Source organism: Maniola hyperantus, chromosome 10, assembly GCF_902806685.2.
Source record: "Maniola hyperantus chromosome 10, iAphHyp1.2, whole genome shotgun sequence".
NCBI classification, from domain to species: Eukaryota; Metazoa; Arthropoda; class Insecta; order Lepidoptera; family Nymphalidae; genus Maniola; species Maniola hyperantus.
In genome coordinates this window covers 4,464,219-4,484,457 of record NC_048545.1, presented here as the reverse complement: position 1 = coordinate 4,484,457, position 20,239 = coordinate 4,464,219, and the positions used below count along the sequence as shown (strand labels likewise).

At 37.7% G+C, this 20,239-nt stretch overlaps 1 protein-coding gene and 1 long non-coding RNA gene across 4 annotated transcripts; one reads left to right on the top strand and one right to left on the bottom strand.

The window, feature by feature from the left end:
• The first annotated feature begins 382 nt into the window (after positions 1 to 382).
• Positions 383 to 9,459, top strand: LOC117986090 (uncharacterized). 3 transcript variants are annotated; one of them, XM_069501141.1, is made up of 12 exons: positions 383 to 658; positions 1,252 to 1,321; positions 2,472 to 2,555; positions 3,813 to 4,098; positions 4,357 to 4,404; positions 4,799 to 5,002; positions 5,582 to 5,668; positions 6,060 to 6,188; positions 6,669 to 6,762; positions 6,884 to 6,936; positions 7,867 to 8,003; positions 9,322 to 9,459. In XM_069501141.1, exons 1-12 carry the CDS (start codon positions 574 to 576, stop codon positions 9,425 to 9,427), a joined length of 1,383 nt encoding a protein of 460 aa, XP_069357242.1. In that variant the 5' UTR covers positions 383 to 573; the 3' UTR covers positions 9,428 to 9,459. The 3 variants fall into 3 exon arrangements, with proteins under 3 accessions (XP_069357242.1, XP_069357244.1, XP_069357243.1); XM_069501143.1 differs by lacking the exon at positions 2,472 to 2,555; XM_069501142.1 differs by lacking the exon at positions 4,357 to 4,404.
• Positions 9,460 to 16,159: 6,700 nt separating this feature from the next.
• LOC138402864 (uncharacterized) lies at positions 16,160 to 19,507 on the bottom strand. The gene is made up of 3 exons (XR_011237199.1): positions 18,850 to 19,507; positions 17,790 to 17,926; positions 16,160 to 17,701 (listed from the first exon to the last, which is right to left on the bottom strand). It is a non-coding gene; the product is annotated as an uncharacterized lncRNA (long non-coding RNA).
• Between the last annotated feature and the right edge of the window lie 732 nt (positions 19,508 to 20,239).

Below are 20,239 nucleotides of genomic sequence, written 5' to 3'. Positions count from 1 at the left end.
GTTTTTTTTTTTGCAATGTACTGTGAACTTTTACCAAATACATTTCTTTTCGCATTGATTTTGTGATATCATATCAGTAATCATCAGTACTATCACCTGTCTTCGTTTTTGGAAGCATTCTGGTTACACGCTGTATCATAAAATGATTATAAAGTATAAACTAATGATTTTAGGTTTATTTGTATAATGTAAATTGCGGGTACGCTCGGATACCACCTCGTGAAACTCCAGCAAAAATAACAAGAAAGCGGGTAGTTCGATATTGTCCGTGACAGCTCCAACTTTACCTCTCGCAGCACCGCAGTGTCATTGTGACCACCATAGATACATACTTAAGGCCTTGCAGTGCATTATGTTATAAAAAAAAAATTTTGCAAATCGGTCCAGAAACCTGGAAAAAATCGATGTTTATACAAAATATACTGAGAGAAACAAAAAACAATAAATACAATGTCATAAAACTGCATTCGCAGAAACGTAATAAAAAATATAATATTGTTAAAGTACGTAAACCGCACGCTTGATTGTAGCGTTGAATACAAAGGCTTTCAAAGAAATGAAATTAATTTCGAAATGTATATTTTTGGTAGTGTATTCGTGAAAGTTGTTTGTATGATCTGTTACGTGTACGTTAGTTGTCAACGGGCTCGAAGTTTAGGTATGTTTGGTGTTTGTATAAAACGGGTACATAGGTACATACCACGATTAATATAATTTGTCCAATTCCGAAGTATGTTGTTAGTTGTAATGTAGATGATGTCTCACACTTACTATTGGCATGTGTTTGTAATCATAATTTGAGAAAAACACTAAAGTGTGAACTAATTAAAATTTTATGAGTATTGGTATTTTCAACTGTATTTTAAACTAACCTTTGAGCATTTCGGCAATGAAAGTGTATGCATTTGTTAGTGATTCTCTCAAATTATTATTATGAAGTTTGATTTTAATTTAGTTTGTAACGATGGGGCTATACGTCATTATAGCAATGTGCATGCAAAATTTCAGCCCGATCCGTCCAGTAGTTTGAGCTGTGCGTTGATAGATCAGTCAGTCAGTCAGTCACCTTTGCAGAATATACATATATTAAAAGAAGATTAATAATTCTTGTTACAAATTCTATACATAATATTTAGATAAGTAAGTATATTTGCAATTCATCACACACTCATCAGTTCACGAGGAAAGTAATTTCTCGGGTAAAATATTAAAATTTTCGCTTAATTTCACTTATTTTCGCTTAACTTTCAGTTGATTCAGAGCAAGAAATAGATGAGGAGACTCTCCCTGAGGATCATTACTCATTCGTTGCTTTAATTGAGTAAGTTGACATTCGAATTCATTTTAAATTGTGGTTTGGTGGTTGTGTACACACCTACAAGATAAAATATTGTTGGTTACCCACAGACATCTTAATATATAAAAGGAAAAGGTGACTGACTGACTGACTGACTGACTGACTGATCGGTCTATCAACGCACAGCTCAAAGTACTGGACGGATCGGGCTGAAATTTGGCATGCAGATAGCTATTACGACGTAGGCATCCGCTAAGAAAGGATTTTTGAAAATTCAACCTCTAAGGGGGTGAAATAGGGGTTTGAAATTTGTGTAGTCCACGTGGACGAAGTCGCGAGCATAAGCTAGTGTACCTATATCGCTGATGTTTAGAATAGACTACTTTTCTTTTTAAGAAGTACATCGGTCACGCACTAGCGCTAATAGAATCCTGGGTATGATACTGTATAGATGCGACAGGTCGAGATGCCAATCGGGGTATGAGACAGGGAACGCCCCGCTTGTCACCCGCACTTGCCCGCACCGGGATGGCACGGGGCTGTGCGAGTCGTTCCCACACTGATTTAGCCATCTCAACCTGTCGCGTACTATACCTATCCGCACTTGGTCAGTGTTGAGGACTATGGCCAAAACCCTTCTCAATTTGAGAGAAACCCCTTAATCAGAAGAGTGATGGAGATGGATTGAAATTTGAAATGCATGATAAATATGTTTGATTTTTTCTTACATGGATACTTACTGTATTAGTGACGAGAAGAAAAATTCTTAAGTACCTAACACAGCACAACAGCTGTGATAGCCTAGTGGTTAGGACGTCCGCCTTCTAATCGGAGGTCGGGAGTTCGATGCCCGGCACGCACCTCTAACTTTTCGGAGTTATGTGCGTTTTAAGTAATTAAATGTCACTTGTTTGAACGGAACGGGAAAACATCGTGAGGAAACCTGCATACCTGAGAGTTCTCCATAATGTTCTCAAAGGTGTGTGAAGTCCGCACATGTGTGTCAATCCGCACATGGCCAGCGTGGTAGACTATGGCCAAACCCTTCTCACTCTTAGGGGAGACCCGTGCTCTGTAGTGAGCCGGCGATGGGTTGATCATGATGATGATGACCTAACACATACTTACAAAATACGTTTATCGTTTAGTTACTTAATACAACTTTATGTTTCAGTATTGTTTACACAAATGAAGCCAAAAGAACCTGCACCGGGACCATTATTCACGATAACGTCGTTATAACGGCCGCACATTGCTTGTAACTACTTAACATTGCCTTTTATATACTTACTAGCTGATGCCCGCGACTTCATCCGCGTGGAATTAGGTTTAAAAAAAATCCCGTGGGAACTCTTTGATTTTCCGGGATAAAAAGTAGCCTATGCCACTCTCCAGGTCTTTATCTATATCCGTGCAAAAATCACGTCAATCCGTTGCACCGTTGCGACGTGATTGAAGGACAAACCAACAAACCAATAAACCAACAAACCAATAAACCAACAAACCAACAAACCAACAAACAAACACACTTTCGCATTTATAATAAGGGTACTGATTTCTTAGTACTGTTAAGTCTGATTTAGTTTACACGAATTATTTCGTAGTAGGTAGGAAGCTACAATGTAATGCTTTTCATTGCGGTTAAGGGCAAGTAAGCCCTTAACCGCAATCTTGATGCTAAATAAGATGCAGTCTAAGATGGAAGCAGGCTGACCTAAAAAAATTATGAATATTTTCTACTCATATACTTGTAGACTGAGTTCTATATAGCGCGTTCTTTAATTTTGCTCAGACTTAGAATTAAAAAGTAAAAGTATTGCAGTATTTTCTTCTTTAAATCCAACCATAGGGTTTAGCGCAACAGTATGGTAAGAGTGAACTACAGTGAAGGAACTCTCGGTTTGATCCTGAATCGATGATATGTGAAATATTACAGGTGAGTGGTGACGTAAAATCAAAGATAAATCGGGCTACTTTAGGGCTACCTGTTCCAAACGTACTAACATTTGATGCCTGCCAGTGACGTCGAAGCCTCGATGTTTTATTAGAAGTTCCCAAAATTGTTTTGAATTAATTGTAGTAAACTCAAACTCAAATTATTTATTCAGAATTGGTAAAATTTTACGCTTCCTGATTGTCATAAATTTTTATTTGTAAGATGATATGATATACATAGTGGTTATAATTAATACGCACTTAAAACTAAAGCTTCGAGGGTTCCAAACGCGCCCAGGTCTGAGAAGAGCCCACAACAAACTCAGCCGGGTATTCTTTTTATTATCACTACTTTACAAAATCACTTAGAACTAACACAAAGCTGTTAAGCAACTCATTCCCAAGCTTTCTTATCATTCAAATAATCCTTTACATTTTTCAATAAGTTTACGTTTTATGAAAACTTTGAACTTGTTGAGAGACATCTCCAATAATACCTATGTCTTCTGGAAGCTTATTATAAAAAAGTAGGTATGGTTATACCTGAATCCGTGAAAATACGATTTGAATATTTTTGCAGCAACTTCAATGAAGATGAGGACATACAACCAGAGCTAACGGCATCGTTCGTCGTGATAGGAACGAAGAAAATGTTCGATACAGGCTACGAACAGTACCTGCCTATAGAGAGGATTATAATCCACCCACAATACAAGGGGTGGACAGCGAACCTTGCTCTGATCCGCACATTTGCGGGCATGGAGTCCGACAAACCTGGCCAAGTTGTGCCTTTGGCTACAGAGAGAACAGCTGCTGATTCTGACGTTCTTGTGTTCAGTTGGGGTAAAATACGTAATGAAGGTGATGTAAGTAGATTTTGACTAAAGTTATTTTTAGGGTTCCGTAGGAACTTCAAAAGGAACTATACTCACTATACCAACTTCAAAAGGAAGGTAGCTACTTATATGTAAGTGAGAAAAAAAATCATTACAAAAATAACTTTGTTTCTGATAATTCTTACTTTTTGTTTATGGTAAGATGGTTTTTACTTTTTATAAACATGACTTCGGGGCCCAAACTTTTGCATGTTCCGCCTTCCGACTTAAAAAAAAAGTATTTTTCAGGTAAAAACGGTAAAAAAAACTACTATCTCCGAGAATTTATTTGAAGAGGTAAATCGTTTTCACTAATATTACAAATATGTGTGTATTTCTGTCTGTGTGTATATGTTATATTTATTTTCACCTTTGAATCGATATCTGTGCTGACAAATAGCTTGAATCCTAGAGATACCATCTCTAGGATTCAAGCTAGATATCCACAGAGACAGAGAGTATGCGTCCGGATACTTTTTGTTATTAAAGCGCTCCAACCGTAGGTAGTATTAGAAATTTTAACCCGCGCGGATAAAGTCGTCAGTATCAACTAGTAAAATATAAATTAAATAGATGAAAATTTCAGGTATGAGATCTGATATTTACAAGTCAATTGTCAATTGTCAATTTGTCAAGATCATCTTATTTTCTTTAAGTAAATAGAAATAAAACTTTACTGTCCCGATTTCAGTCCTGTGAAAATGAAGAACTTAGAGAAGAAACGCATAAAATAAGTAAACGACGGAAAAAGATAAAACGCAAACGCTTGAGACTTAAAAACAAAAAGAAGTTGGATCATATTATGCCAGTGACTAGAACACGAGGACATAGTACTAAATGGGTACCAATACGAAAAGAGTTCGAGAAACCCATCTCGTCTTTTGAAGAAAACAACGTAAGATTTTGTCTTTTTTTATTATTCAGATACAAGTTAGCCCGTGACTGCAATCTTACCTGGTGGTAAGTGACGATGCAGTCTAAGATGTAAGCTTGATAACCTGGAAGGGGTATGGCAGTTTTTAATAAACCCATTGCCCCTTTGATTTCTACACGGCATCGTACCGGAACGCTAAATCACTTCGCGGCACGGCTCTGCCGGTAGGGTGGTAACCAGCCACGGCCGAAGCTCCCACCAGAGCAGACAAGAAATTTAGTAACTATAAAATTCCAAATCCCGGGCAGGAATCGAACCCAGGACCTCCCACTAACGTAAAAAAGTCATTATTATTTATTTCCTTTGAATGCCTATAAAATATCTGACACGATCGAAATGAATCGTCTGAGACCTGCGGACAGAATTTTTGAAACTCGGCTTGCTAATTTTTTGCGCAAGGGATCAACCTGGCTGTCTAGTGCGGAAATGCAGCTCGTATTTTTGGCACTTTTCCACGCGGGAATGATTTGTAAAGGAATTAGATAGGTTTTGAGTTTTGTTAACATTTTTAATTTAATACCGAGTACTGTTTGATTTTAGCGTTATAACAGCTATAAACAACAGCGATATGAGAATTTAACAGATTTTAACAGTGAGATGGAACAAAGGAGTTGGGAAAGCAAATTGGTATGTGGGAGTCCAATATTATTTTAATAAAAACAAAGACAACCTGCACCTACGTATGTTTTCATGATTTCGTTCCATTTTTATCAGGGTTCCGTACCCGAAGGGTGCCAACGGAACTCTTTTACTAGACCTCCGCTGTCCGTCCGTCCATCTGCCAATCCGTCTGTTTGTCTACGTGTCAGCGGGTATCTCACAAACCGTAAAAGGTAGAGTTGAGATTTTTTCAGAGTGTATGTCTATCGCTGCTATTGGTGGTATACCACCAAATAATAAAACAATTAAAATGGCCGCCATGCAAATTAAAAATTTTAAAAGTATTTTTTCTTGTGAACCTTGAATGATTTTTTTAGCCAATAAGCCAGTAGTGATCATAACTACAAATTACTTCCAGGAAAAGCTTAACCAATTGTATAAAAAATCAGAAGTTAATAGAGAACGAATGAGGCAGAGAGATCGTCGACAAACGGGAAAGACTATGTCGTATTACAAAAATGGTTGGCGGCGAAAAATGGGCGATCAAGTTAGTCTATTTATTTGTGTTGTGGGTTAACTAAGACGAGGTGCAAATAAAAGATAAGCTATGTATAAACTATAATTTAATAAACCCACATTATATACAAATAAAGTTATACTAAGTTTTGTACATATAAAGAAATATAATTATTTATAATGGACACAGTTACCTATCAATATTTAGAGCGATTCACCCAAATTGGGTGCAACGTTGCCTAATGACATATCGCATTTGCGATAAAGTTCACATAACTCAAAAAGTACGATTTTACAGGAGAGCATTTTTAAAGTTTGATAAAAAATATATTTTTTTAAACTTTAATAATTTAATTTCGTGGAAAGCATATTATGCTTTATGTCGCTTATGGTTTGATAGCCTCATAGAATATTATTTTTGTTGTTCGCAATGAGTGCGAAGTTCACAGAGTGAACTTTTATTTATTTATTTATTTATTTTTAATTTTAAGTAAAGGCACGTTACTTTCAGCAAAATAAACTTACAGTTGAAAATTTTGGTTTCATTAATATGCACTCTTGTCAAAAAATGCTGCGTAAAGCAGCGCCATCTTTATACAAAACAAGTAAGTGCCCTAAACCCTTCATAAAATGCTTGCTATGGTTGCTATGCTTGTAAAAAAATTACATATTTGATACACACATGTCCCTACATAATACTAAGCAAATTATGCCTATGCTTTTCAGAAAAACGTCAAGAACTATTGTGCTATACGAGTGAACGGCGCTATATAACTGAGGTAATAAAATAACATAGCTAATTATAACGTTATTTTATTTAGAAAGAAAAACTGACAGACTGATATAATTTATATCACCGTGTTTTCTTTGCGAGTCGCGCTGGTCTAGAAACCAGAACTCTGTACTTATCAATGCAAACTCGAGATTTTGCTTGCAATTTTAGTTTATAATGTTCACCACTTACAAAGAACTTTCAGAAATTCAATCCAAGTCAAGTCCGGCAGGTCACCTCGTTCTTATTTAGAGAGTCATTATAATTTCGCCATCGCTCGTGTTCTAGATGCTTGCTACTGCGAGTCTTCTTCTTGAGGTACTTGTCTAACTAGCGAAAGTTTGTGGTCAGTTATTTGTATTCAACCTTTGCAAGGCACTCGAAATTTCCTGTGCACTCCCTGATTTTGCGCAAACAAGACTCTCTTTAAAGATACTTTTCCCATTATTATTAATTGAAAGAAAGAATGAAAAAGTTTATTCGAGACATTAACTGCACAGTTTATACATAACTAGAGAATGCCCGCGACTTCGTCCGCGTGGATTTAGTTTTTAAAAATCCCGTGGGAACTCTTTGTTTTTCCAGGATAAAAAGTAGCCTATGTCCTTCCCCGTTATGCAAGCTATTTCTGTACCAAATTTCGTCAAAATCGGTTGAACGGTTGAGCCGTGAAAAGCTAGCAGACAGACAGACACACTTTCGCATTTATAATATTAGTATGGATGCGGTCTGTGTAGCTGCAGTGAACAGGTAGGCCACTCAGCTCGTGTTGCGGTGTTGCGTCGGGCAGACGCAACATCTCAACACAAACCCTTATGGAGAACGTCTGGGTACTAGATGTCCCAACGCTGTTTTCCGGTGGCTGCCTAGAGTTTGTACCAAGAGTTGCTACTTAGAGTACCTACTAAGTTCCTTACATGTTGTGTAATGTTCTTAGGACGATGCAGGAGCACCAGCGATGCGTCGTGGTCGGCTGGTAGCTGTGACGGTGGGAAGTGCGAACTTCGAGGGCGAACACGTCGCTGTTGGCTTGAAGATGGTCTGCTTCTGTAGCTGGATCGCTGAGAACCTTCCGTAAGTTATAAAACACTATGCCGCAGCGTTCAGTACACCAACCGCGTCTCAGTTATCATCATCATCATCATCATTATCAACTGATAGACGTCCACTCCATAGATCATTTGCAGGAACTTCCAAACACCACGGTTTTTCACCACCTGAATCCAGCGGCTCCATGCGACTAGATTGATGTCGTCTGTCCACTTAGTGGGGGTCTTCCAACGCTGCGCTTTCCGTTGCGAGGTCGCCATTCTAGCACCCCCAACCCTAACGTCTATCAGTTCAGTATTGGCCACAAATCGCCGACAATGCACTTACAACCTAATCGGGCTCACGGAATATTAATTCAGAGTCTAAGTCAAGTTGAACTTCTCTAAATTATCTTCGAAAGTCTTTTCTAAAATGGTTCGAACTAAACGTAACTGGAGTGAGGAAACTCTCAGTTTGACCCTGAATCGACATCTATCAAATATTAGGCTAGAGAAAGGCTGTGCTAGGGGTGACGTGAAATGAAAGATACCTACTACTTAGACCTAGTCGTTTCATAGCCTTCCTAGCCCTCATACACTTGACACCTGCCAGAGTAGGTGGATAGTTGATACTAGATGCTTTTACTGCTGCGAAATTGATGATGCTGTGCATACCATATTTGGCTGTGCAAACTGGGAAAAGGAAAGAAGAGAGATCGTCAGTAGAATGGGAGAGTTAACAGTAGAAAATCTAGTTAAAAATGCTAGAAAATGAAGAAAACTGGACAGCTATAACAAACTTCGCAGAAATAATTATGTTTAAAAAATAATTATGTTTAATAGTATTAATAAAAGGAGAAAGAAGAGAAAAAGAGACGAAAAAAGTAAAAAGACAAGAATGTTCTATGTTGGCTGAAAGGCACACGTACACGGTCAACAAGAAGACAGCAGGGGTTTTTAGCCGTTAAGAGTCCGGCTCTACCCATAGGTGTCCATGAGGATTTTCCCCTGCTGTATATATAAAATAAAAAAGTGTAAGTGGAGCCTCGACCCTTTGTTACAAGTTTCATAACTGTCGTGAACTGTGACACCACTTTACGTGCATATTTCTGTGAAATATGTAATATCACGTAGGTATGCGAGTACAGGAAAATGTGGCATTTGAAATAGTTTTTAATTGACTTTAGAAAAAAGAAGAGGTTCTCGGATTAATTGATCGCGAATTTTTTACGAATAAAATCGGTTTTTATGCTGGATAGATTTTTACTTTTGAAAATATTTTTCTTATTTGCAATAATCGTTGTTTAATATTAGGAAATATTATTAGGGAAAATTAATAACTAATAGTTGGTACAACTTTTCAGGCAAGGTGGTTCAAGACCTCAATGCTGTAAAAACTGTTGTGAGACCAATAGTGAAGGAGACACAAAAAAACCTTATAGACATACGCACAAAAAGAGAGAGTTTTGATCGTTATCTTAAGTATTTTTATTTATTCCTCCGTGCTATGTTAGTTATCATACCTAATACGAATAGTGATTAGCCTTTTTTTTAAACATACCCTATATGTTAAGGAGTGATTAAGACTGCAGCCTCCTATCCGGAGGGTCCAGGGTTTGATCGACCCGGCCACGCACTTGCCAACTTTTCGGAGTTGTATGTACATTTTAAGAAATTAAATATCACTTGCTTTAACGGTGAAGGAAAAATCGTGAGAAAATCTGCATGCTTCATAATGTTTTCAAACATAATATGCGAAGTCTGTCATTCCGCATTTGGCTAGTGTGATGGTAATAAAAACACCTAGTGTTGTTAGTTTTTTTCCTATTTTATTCCCTGGAATACAGGTTTTAGTATTGGTATCTAATTTGCATCGAATGTTGATTAAAACAATTTTTAGGTTGCCAAAGCGTAACAGCTGCAGCTGTCGCATGCTATATTTCTATAAAGGCTATTTTACGCCAGAGCAACAACATGCGACAATGAGGCATGCTACAAATCCAATCCACTAATTTTTCGGCCATTAGCAACGTGTGGCAGTCTATTTTGTGCCGAGACAGCATGCTGAAGAATTGAAATAAGTACTACGGGCCATGACAGTTTGTTAACAATTCTTGACACATTTTAAATTTCTGTAGCATGCAACCCTATGGCATGCGACAATGTCGCATTATGTTCCTCTGACGTAAAACAAGCTTAAGTCATAGAAAATCTTCTGCCTGTACGATAGATACCAAGTCAGGTGTCTCACCCAATTTCATACCCTCTATAAATATTTACCAGTATCAATAAAGATACATAATTCGTGATGTCAAATAAAACTCACTAAACCGGAAAATTCGTAGAGAAAAAGGGGAAGGCAATTTCTTGCTTGGTGAAGCTTTTTAATCAAAGTTCTTCAAATCGATTTCCATCATCGTTCTTTCCACAATATCTGTCAATGGCAGGTGTCACTGTTCAGGAGTTATTACGATAGCTGATAGCAACGATGTCTATGTACTACGCCTGATTAAAGACATACAAACCAAAAAAATTACAACCTCCCTGGCGCAGTGGTGAGCGCTGTGGTCTTAAAAGTCCTGGGTTTGACTCCCGGCGGAGGCAGTTTTGGATTCTATTTCTAGATTTGTCACTGGTCTGCTGGTCTGGTCTGGTGGGAGGCTGTGGCCGTGGCTAGTTACCACCATACCGGCAAAGCCGTGCTGCCAAGCGATTAAGCGTTCCAGTACGATGCCGTGTAGACACCTATCTGGGGTATGGGCTTAATAAAATTGCAATACTCCTTCCAGGTAAGCCCGCTACCACTGCATCTTCACTTACCACACTCAATGGCTAACTTTTAATCGAATAAAAAACCCAAAAAAACTAGAGAACCACACTGCACTAAATTTCGTGTACCTGGTGAGGTTTTCTAGTATAGTCAAATAAGACGAGAGGATGCAGAAAAAGAAGACAACAGAGTATTATAAGGGCAGCACGAAGTAATGCAGTTCCGTGCTGATTTAGAAGATTAATCAATCAATCAGCCTGTTTGCGTCCACTGCTGGACATAGGCCTTGGACTGCCCCAGCGGCCATCGGTTCTGCAGCAGACGTGGTCTGCCTACTGCCACTTTAGCTGGCTAATTCGTTGAGCTATGTCGGTCACTCTGGTTCTCCTACTGAGACGGATTTGGAAGATGTAGGGAAGTTTTTCTTTGTCCTGCCAGCCAGCACATTTTTTGAAGAATTTTGCTTCTTGGAAAAAAAATGTATTAGGTTAGTAATTACGACATTTTCAATGTCAAGATTTAAAAGTTATATTATTATGATGTTTTTACAATTCCCAAGACAATAACGTAATCTCAAATGTTTCTGAAACTTGGGGCAATGTGGGTGGTTTCCAAATATTGGTCGAACTAAATCCTAAGCTAATAAAAAGTAAAACCATAAATTTTATTTAATCTGAACGAATACTCAAACTAAACAAGTCGGTTTTACGGTGCAGGGAGGTACCGAGGGGCCGGTAGGAAAACTCGATGCTTTTAGGGTTCCGTACTTCAAAAGAAAAATGGAACCCTTATAGGATCACTTAGTTGTCTGTCTGTCCGTCTGTCCAGCCTGTCGTGTATGTCAAGAAAACCTATAGGGTACTTCCCGTTGACCTAGAATCATGAAATTTGACAAGTTGGTAGGAATTGTGAATTTGTGGTTACATCACAAATAAAATCAGCAGTGGGGTCTTCTCCGTTCGACTTAGGCCACGACGACGGTACGAGCCTCGAGGCATGGTCTCCTTGCCCGGGTGGGCCCGGTAACGTCCTTTAAGCCATTGTCAGCTAAGGCTTTGCGACTCGAAGAGAGTCTGGACATCGGTGCTGTAGAAAAAAAGTGTGTTCACGAAAAAATTACTTTACTAAACCACATATACCTAGATGGCGCTGTTACCATTAACTTGCAATGTTGCACATACTAGTTTTAAAATATCTTTTACGATGGTACGGAACCCTTCGTGTGCGAGTTCGACTCGCAACTTGACCGGTTTTTAATTTTCGTTCTGAAAATCGCGTGAACTCCCGCATCGAATAAATGAGAACTGTTGTAAGTACATGGTTCTTTCAGCTTTTTAATTTTTTTTATTACCACGAATGAGATCTTGGGGAAGTTTGAGACTGTGAGCTCAAGGTTTGATTAAGTGGCGAAAGTTTGAAAAGAAAAAACTTACTTTCAACTAAATAATATTCGTAGAAATATACTAGCGAAAAAATTACCTAAGTTTAAAGCTTGTGGATTGTTTTTTAAGTGAATTTTATGCAAATACTTTGAAAGTTTCATAGTAGGTATTACGTAAAATAAAGTAGTGTTATATATTATCTTTGGGGATCGATCTCAATGCCAATAGCCGAGACTAGACTTTAGTATGGTTTTGATTATTTCTCTGGGAACAAGGAACCTATGACCACGAACTACGAGATACATACCAGGTAAGGTTAGGTTAAAAGCAAACCCAGCTATAATTTGTCGTTCCTTACTCATTATTCAAGGTTTAAGGATGACTTCCATCCGTCACCGAGGGCGGGTTCGCTCATGGGCCCCGGTTCTAGCCTTGCCTTTTGAGGGTGACGTTTGGAAACAAAAAAATGTTTAGAGATAAGCATTTCCAATGTTACTTAATTTATTACTACTAACTACAATTTCGGTACATGAAAAATATAAATAAATAAATTTTTGGTGGATTTTTTTTACATAACTAGTTGGATAGAGACGACGGTCTACGAAGCGAAATCTCTTTGTAAAGGTCGATGTACAATATTTCGTGCTCGCTACTGTAATTGATTATTTTCACTAACATCTCACAGTATCAAAATTATAGCTACAAATTTAATTTATAAAATTGAAAATTGAAACAGGTCCCCTACTCTGTTATCAGGGGAAATAATTGGCACATTTCAAGCGCTCTTCTCTCGATTGGTGGTGCTAAGAGGCGTCACCGAGTACAACTCTCAGCCAGTTTGAGTATGGCTGAGTGTGCATGAGTACGAGATTGTTGCACAATACATACTTAATTCTATACATTTTTAGGGTTCCTCAGACCGAAGATACCGTATAAAGTCATCATTTATGTCTATCCCTGACGATCACTCCTCGGTATTGATCGCGGCTTTGGATTAGGACCAGTTGAATGACAGGCGGCTAAAGTAAAGTTACGTTTACCGGTTAAAGTATCCACTTTTATAATAATATGGTTACGAAATATTTTTTAGATTCCATTACACAAATTTAAACAATGTGTTAATTAACTCTAATTAAGTCGAGGCTATTATAAAATTCGATGAATTATTTAATGGCAACGTTGCTTAGAAGCAACTGACTGTGCTTTCAGTGACTTACAAGATAGTGTAGTAAATTAGTATTTTTGGAAAGAGAAACTGTGCCAGATCTTTTTTCCACGCACATGCAAACTGTGGAATCAACTCTCTTCGGCGGTGTTCCCTTTAGATTACAACATGGGGTTATTCAAGGGGCGGACCAACAAATTCTTGAAAGGCCGGCAACGCACCGGCGGTTCCTCTGGTGCTGCAAATGTTCATGGGCGGCGGGAATCACTTAACATCAGGTGACCCGCCTGCTCGTTTGCTCACTATCTCTATTAAAAAAAACTGTTGAGTCTCTCTTTTGCAACCCACTTTGATTTTACCAGTGGTCAAAAGTAATGAACCATGACCGCAGGGGCAATTTGGGAATTTGTAATTTCTAAAATATAGTCTCTGGTCTGGGAGGCTTCTGTGGTTGCCAGTTACCACCCACCCATACAAGTAAAGCCATTCTCTCAAGCGATACGATGTCTTGTAGAAACCGATGCCATACCCCTTCCAAGCTAGCCTGCTTCCATCTTAGACTGCATCATCACTTACCACCAGGTGAGATTACAAGCTATACCTAGAGGTATAGCTTGTCATAGAATTTAAAAAATTGATCATGAAGTAATTTTAACTGACCGTCATGCAACTAGACCCGTAAGTCAAGGCCAAAAAGTCAGAATCTTCTGCATAAAAAATCTTCATAAAAGTACTATAAAAATATACCAGTTTTTATGAACATTTTAATTTACCGAAGAGGTTTACAAAGTTCGCGATCATCACCGTTAATGGTCCCTTTTAATAAAACCAAACTCAATCACTGAAAATTAATTAATCGTCCCGATTAATTATATTTATAGCCTTGAGCTTAATAAGTTTAGGGTTTTTGTTATAGGGTTCGTCCATTTTAGTCCTTCCTAAAACGATAGGCAAACTTGACTAGGACTAGACTGGGAATAATAGGCTGGGGACTGCTACGCTCCGCCTCAAGTAATTCTGAAAGTCATATTTTGTGAGAAAGAGTGTTCATAATAAAATTCCACAATCAATTTTTAACCGACTAGCGACTTCAAAAAAAGGAGGAGGTTCTCAACTCGTCGGAATCTTTTTTCAGACATGCCTAAAGCAACCGCCTAGTTTTTTGCTGATTCTTCTTGATATTAAGGGCATTCCAAACTTTTGATGCCCCATTGTAAAATTTTATTTTATTCTAAGAATAGAAAGATTTTTTAGTCAGTCGGAATTTTTTTCACGGGATTTTTAAGTCATATCAGTTTAGTCTGGCTAAACTGATATGACTAAAAATAGTGCATACCTACTATTCTCTTTAGAACGTTCCCTGTGAAAGAATATCCTTAGCATTATTTTTGACCTAAAGCTAAATTTAATTTAGAGATTATTTTCAGTTAAATTAGGTAGCGCCGTTTTTTGTATAAAAATTTGGTTCAATTGCATTTATTTAATATCAAATTTGTAGGAAGGAGGTTAAGCATTTTGTATTTACCCCGAAATGTATTCATTTAGCTCACGTCCCAAAGGCGAGATCAATCTGTAATGCGGATTTCGGTAAAATCCCACGGGAGCATGGACGAAGCTTATTTGTCCGCCAATCTTGATTTAGGTGATCCCGTCGTTATATAAATAAAAAAAAGCAGACCTTTCAGATTTTGATGGCAATAATTGTATTTTTGGCATCGATATAAATAACAAGATAATATTATGGTCAAGCGAACAACGGTGTCACGGTTTAGAAACCAAATAAATCAGCGCCACCTCTTAGATACTAATTACTACCCGTTTGAAATCCAGACGTCACTGAGGTTGCATTGGTGCATAATTATGGTTTATTGGTTTATTGGATGTCCTTCAATCACGTCGCAACGGATCAACGTGATTTTTGCATGGATATAGTTTAAACGTGGAAAGTGACGTAGGCTACTTTTTATCCTGGAAAATCAAAGAATTCCCACGGGATTTTTAAAAACCTAATTCCACGCGGACGAAATCGCGGGCATCAGCTAAGTATCATTTTTATAATATACACAATGCCTGTCCGCGTGGATTCACATTTTTTAAATTCCTTATGCTAACAATTTGGTTTTTTGCTATAAAATATATCCGTCCCCGGAATATAAACTATCTCTCTACTTTTCGTCAAAATTAGTTAAACGGATCGGCTTTTAAAAACCGTGGGAACTCTTTGATTCGCGGGATAAAATGTAGCATACGTTTGCGGGATGCAACTTGCAAGTTGTCTGTACCAAATGCTAAAATAGAGAGAAAGTAATATGCATTTATTTGTTGTTGGTGTCAGAGATAAAAACAAAAAAAAACTGTGTCGTGCTAGCTATAACACTTTCGCATTTATATTATAAGTATAGATTTACAACGGTTTCGTAATTGATTCAACAATTGCATTATAAGCAAAACCTAGAGCTCTCCTGAAAAGGATTCTAGCAAGAGTTCAAACGTGTAACATCTCTTAAGTGCCGATCTTCAGCCAAGAGGTCCGTATCGCACACAAGTGCTTTGAAACATCATTGATTGAAACTGGCAGCGTACCAAGTGCTTGTACAGACAGCTATCACTCCTAAAATATCATGTTTTCGCATATAACTAGGTACTGCCCCGAATACTTAATACTTAGTAGGTACTTTAAGTAACGTTTAAATAAATAGCGCTTCTGGAACCACGCAACAAAATACAATTCAGCTCGCATAGCACTGTGGTACAAAATTGAACAATTGCCTCACTTTATATTGTGTAAACTCTTATCTATCTCTCATCTCTCTCTCTCTCTCTCTCTCTCTCTCTCTCATGCCATCCAAGAGTAGCCCCGCCGTAGGTCTTAAGGTGACGCTGGATGCACGTCCGAACTGCTCGGCCCACGTGGGTAACCTGTATGCTATTTCACCTAACATTGTGATAGAAAGAGATAGACTCAGTGATGAGCAGTGTAGCGAGTGCATGCGCTCACACTAGCGTCCGGATATATTGATGATGGCACACAGATAGTTGGACAGATGTCACCGATGAATTTTTGTAAATATATGATTTATGAAGGAACTACTTATTTCAATTATTATTGTATAAGATTTTATGGAAGAGCGGGGTCGCCTGCCACGAGTACTCGTAGCAATACTAAAACAGTTACTGGGATGGTCCCAATTACTACGCACTATGTGAAATTGTTTTACCTACTGAAATAAATATGTTTTAATTTATTTTTGAATGATAATGATTACCTACTTATCTTTTGATGAATACTATAAAATCTCACTTACATACATACCTATTAGGTAACTACTGCCTCAGCGTGTATAAACAACTCGTATATATTATAGAAATCCATACTTCTATGAAGTGTCTGTCTGTAATTTCGAAATAACTACCGCAAGCTCATAATATTGTTATTTGAACTGTACCATAACAGCTGAATCAAACGTTTTTAAAAACTGTCTGTCTGTCTGTCTGTTTGAACGGGGTAATCTTCGGAACGGCAGAACCTATTTTGACGGGACTTTTACAGACAAGTAGAGGATTAACAAAGGATACTTTTTTAACCGACTTTTAAAAAAGGAGTTGTGTTTTTCTACCTATGTACACAGAAATCTCCGAGATTTCTGAACCGATTTGCGTATTTTTTTTAATTGATAAAGAAACTTTGCAACATTGTCCTATATAAAATGTCATTTTATATAGGACACACAGGATTTCAACTCCTCAATCCTGATGCTGCAGGGGACATGACCACCAAAACTTATGGGATTTTGAAACTGTCGGTTATAAATTGATATTGGAGGTAGGTACCTATATCTACCAAGTAAAGACTTTATCATTGAACTCGAAGACCCACTTCTCGACCCTGATGCTGTACCTAAGGAATTGCATTGCTAAATCGTGGTGATCCCACGGAATTTTAAATGAATCATCGCCCACGCCCGTTCGGTACCCTCATTCCGCACATTGTTTTGATTAGTCAGTCCACCAATCACAACAAAGCATTCTCCCCTGTCCCCCGCCAACATTTTACGATTTTGTTTTCATGTAAAACCTTGTATATGCGTACTCTAGGAGTTGAATTCTCTGTGCTGGCGGATTACCTATTAGGAACACATGATTACACATTCGTTTGTCTGTGAAAATAACTTTTGTTGCCTACACTTATCTATTAGTAGCGACTAAAAACTATATATACTATCTACTTGTGTATACAAAAGTCAAAATGAATTCCAATTTGATCTCAAAAATGAAAATTTTATTTTTATAAGTAGGAAGTAGGTACAATTCAATTTCCCTCTAAAAGCCCACTACACACATAAACACAATATGTATCATTTTCTGTTTCAACAGTCACATTAGATGTATCATTCGACGCAGAACTATTGAAGCTCTCCATTTCATTTCTGGAATTAATAAACATACAATCAACATAATTATATTGTGAGTATTATCTATATAGAATGTATGCAAAAACATAGCATAACAACTTACAAGTATGGTATGGTAGACCTTTCAATATTTAGTACAGAATTGAATGTTGCAGCATCATGTTGGATTTCAGTGGTACGTATATTGGGCACATTCATTTTATTTTCCTTGTTTTCTTCTAAAAGGAATGTCTTGAGTCACTAAAATACAACATAATTCAGCATTGACAAATCTGACAACAAATAGTAAATCTCTATATATATAAAAATGAATCGCTGAATGTGTTGCTGATCGCAAATCTCGAGAACAGCTGCACCGATTTCGCTAATTCTTTTTGATAATATTCCTTGAAGTACGGGGATGGTTCTTATGGAGAGAAAAATTTAAAAAATGTCCTGAAAAAGAATCGACTGTAGGCGGTGCGAAGTTCGTCGGGGCAGCTAGTAACATAATAATTATATTATCCTAATCCTAATCTAAATATATAAAAGAAAAAGGTGACTGACTGACTGACTGACTGACTGACTGATCTATCAACGCACAGCTCAAAATACTGGACGGATCGTGCTGAAATTTGGCATGCAGATAGCTATTATGACGCAGGCATCCACTAAGAAGGAATTTTTGAAAATTCAACTCTGGAGGGGGTGAAATAGGGGTTCGAAATTTTGTGTAGCCCACGCGGACGAAGTCGCGAGCATAAGCTAGTCTATAATATAAAAATGAATCACTAAATGTCATCGCAAATCTCGAGAACAGCTGAACCGATTTCGCTAATTCTTTTTTTAAATTAGGTATTCCTTGAAGTAGGTACGAGGATGGTTCTTACCGAGAGAAAAATTTAAAAAATTTGAATCGACTGTTAGGCCGTAGGCGGAACGAAGTTCGCCAGGGCAGCTAGTGGAATTATAAATGTGAAAGTGTAGATGTTTGGATGTTTGTTACTCAATCACGCAAAAAGGCTGAACGGATTTGAATGAAATTTAGAATTCTTAACTGGATTAACACATAGGCTACTTTTTATCCCGGAAAATCAAAGAGTTCCCGCGGGATTTTGAAAAATGTGAAATCCACGCGGACGAAGTCGCGGGCATTAGCTAATATCTAAATAATATCAACTTACAAACACAGTGTCAAATTTTCAGAAGCTGGCTCTAAATGGTACGGTGTGATAGCATCATAATCTAACTCAATTAGATTTTTTGCTTTGTCGTTTCCTTGTCAAAGAAAATCCTGTGATCCACTAAAATAGAAGTATAATATATAAGTATTTATTAAAAATAAATAAATGTCATCATCAAATTTACCATCCTGGAGAACCTTGAAAACGACACTCGCGTCTATTTTTTATAAAAAGTGCTGGCCCGCCATCTTAGATTAAAAAATTAATGTCATTGTCAAAACCAGCATCCTGGAAACCCTGAAAACGACACCCATTTCTATTTTTTGTGAAAAGTGCATGTCTGCTATTTTGGATTTGAAAATAAATGTCATTATCAAATTCAGCATCCCGGAAAAGTACATATTCAGTCAAATAAAATTCCCGTCGAGTCACATTGTTACTCACGTCGGGTGTGACTCACGGGAATAACCCCGAAAAAGTAATGGCATTATCATCACAAGATAATATTATGGTTTGGAAAGATTCTGATGAATTTTAATAGATCTCCTCTTTGCAAGGGATTTGCTTTTGCGAGTCTAAACCGTTTCTTTTTCCTCTTCCGCCAATCCATTTTTGTTTCTGTTACATGAAAACTCAAGTATATAATTAAATTGTCTAAGCACACATATGACCTACATACGTATATTTGTAACTAGATGATACACGCGACTTCGTCCGCGAGGATATAGTGGTTTTTTAATCCCACGAGAACTCTTTCAAAAGCGATCACTATTTCAAATTTCAGCCAAATCCGTCTTGTACTTTTTGCGTGAAAGGGTAACAAACCTATACACACACACACGCAGATACAAAATTTCGCCTTTATAATATAAGTGTGATTTGACAACCCTGACTTTCGGAATTCGGATAAGTCCAAATTATATTTTATTACTAGTTGATGCCCGCAACTTCGTCCGCGTGGAATTAGGTTTTTAAAATCCCGTGGGAACTCTTTGATTTTCCGGGATAAAAAGTAGCCTATGTGTTAATTTAGGGTATACCCTAAATTAACACTTTATCTATCTCCATTCCCAATTTCATCCAAAACCGTTCAGCCGTTTTTGTGTGATTGAGTAACAAACATCCAAACATCCACACACACACATCACTACACCTATTATAAATGTGAAAGTGTGTTTGTTTGTTGGTTCGTTGGTTTGTCCTTCAATCACGTCGCAACAGAGCAACGGATCGAAGTGATTTTTTGCATGGGTATGGTTGACCTGGAGAGTGACATAGGCTACTTTTTATCCCGGAAAATCAAAGAGTTTCCACGGGATTTTTAAAAATCTAATTCCACGCGTACGAAGTCGCGGGCATCACCTCATCATCATCATGATCAACCCATCGC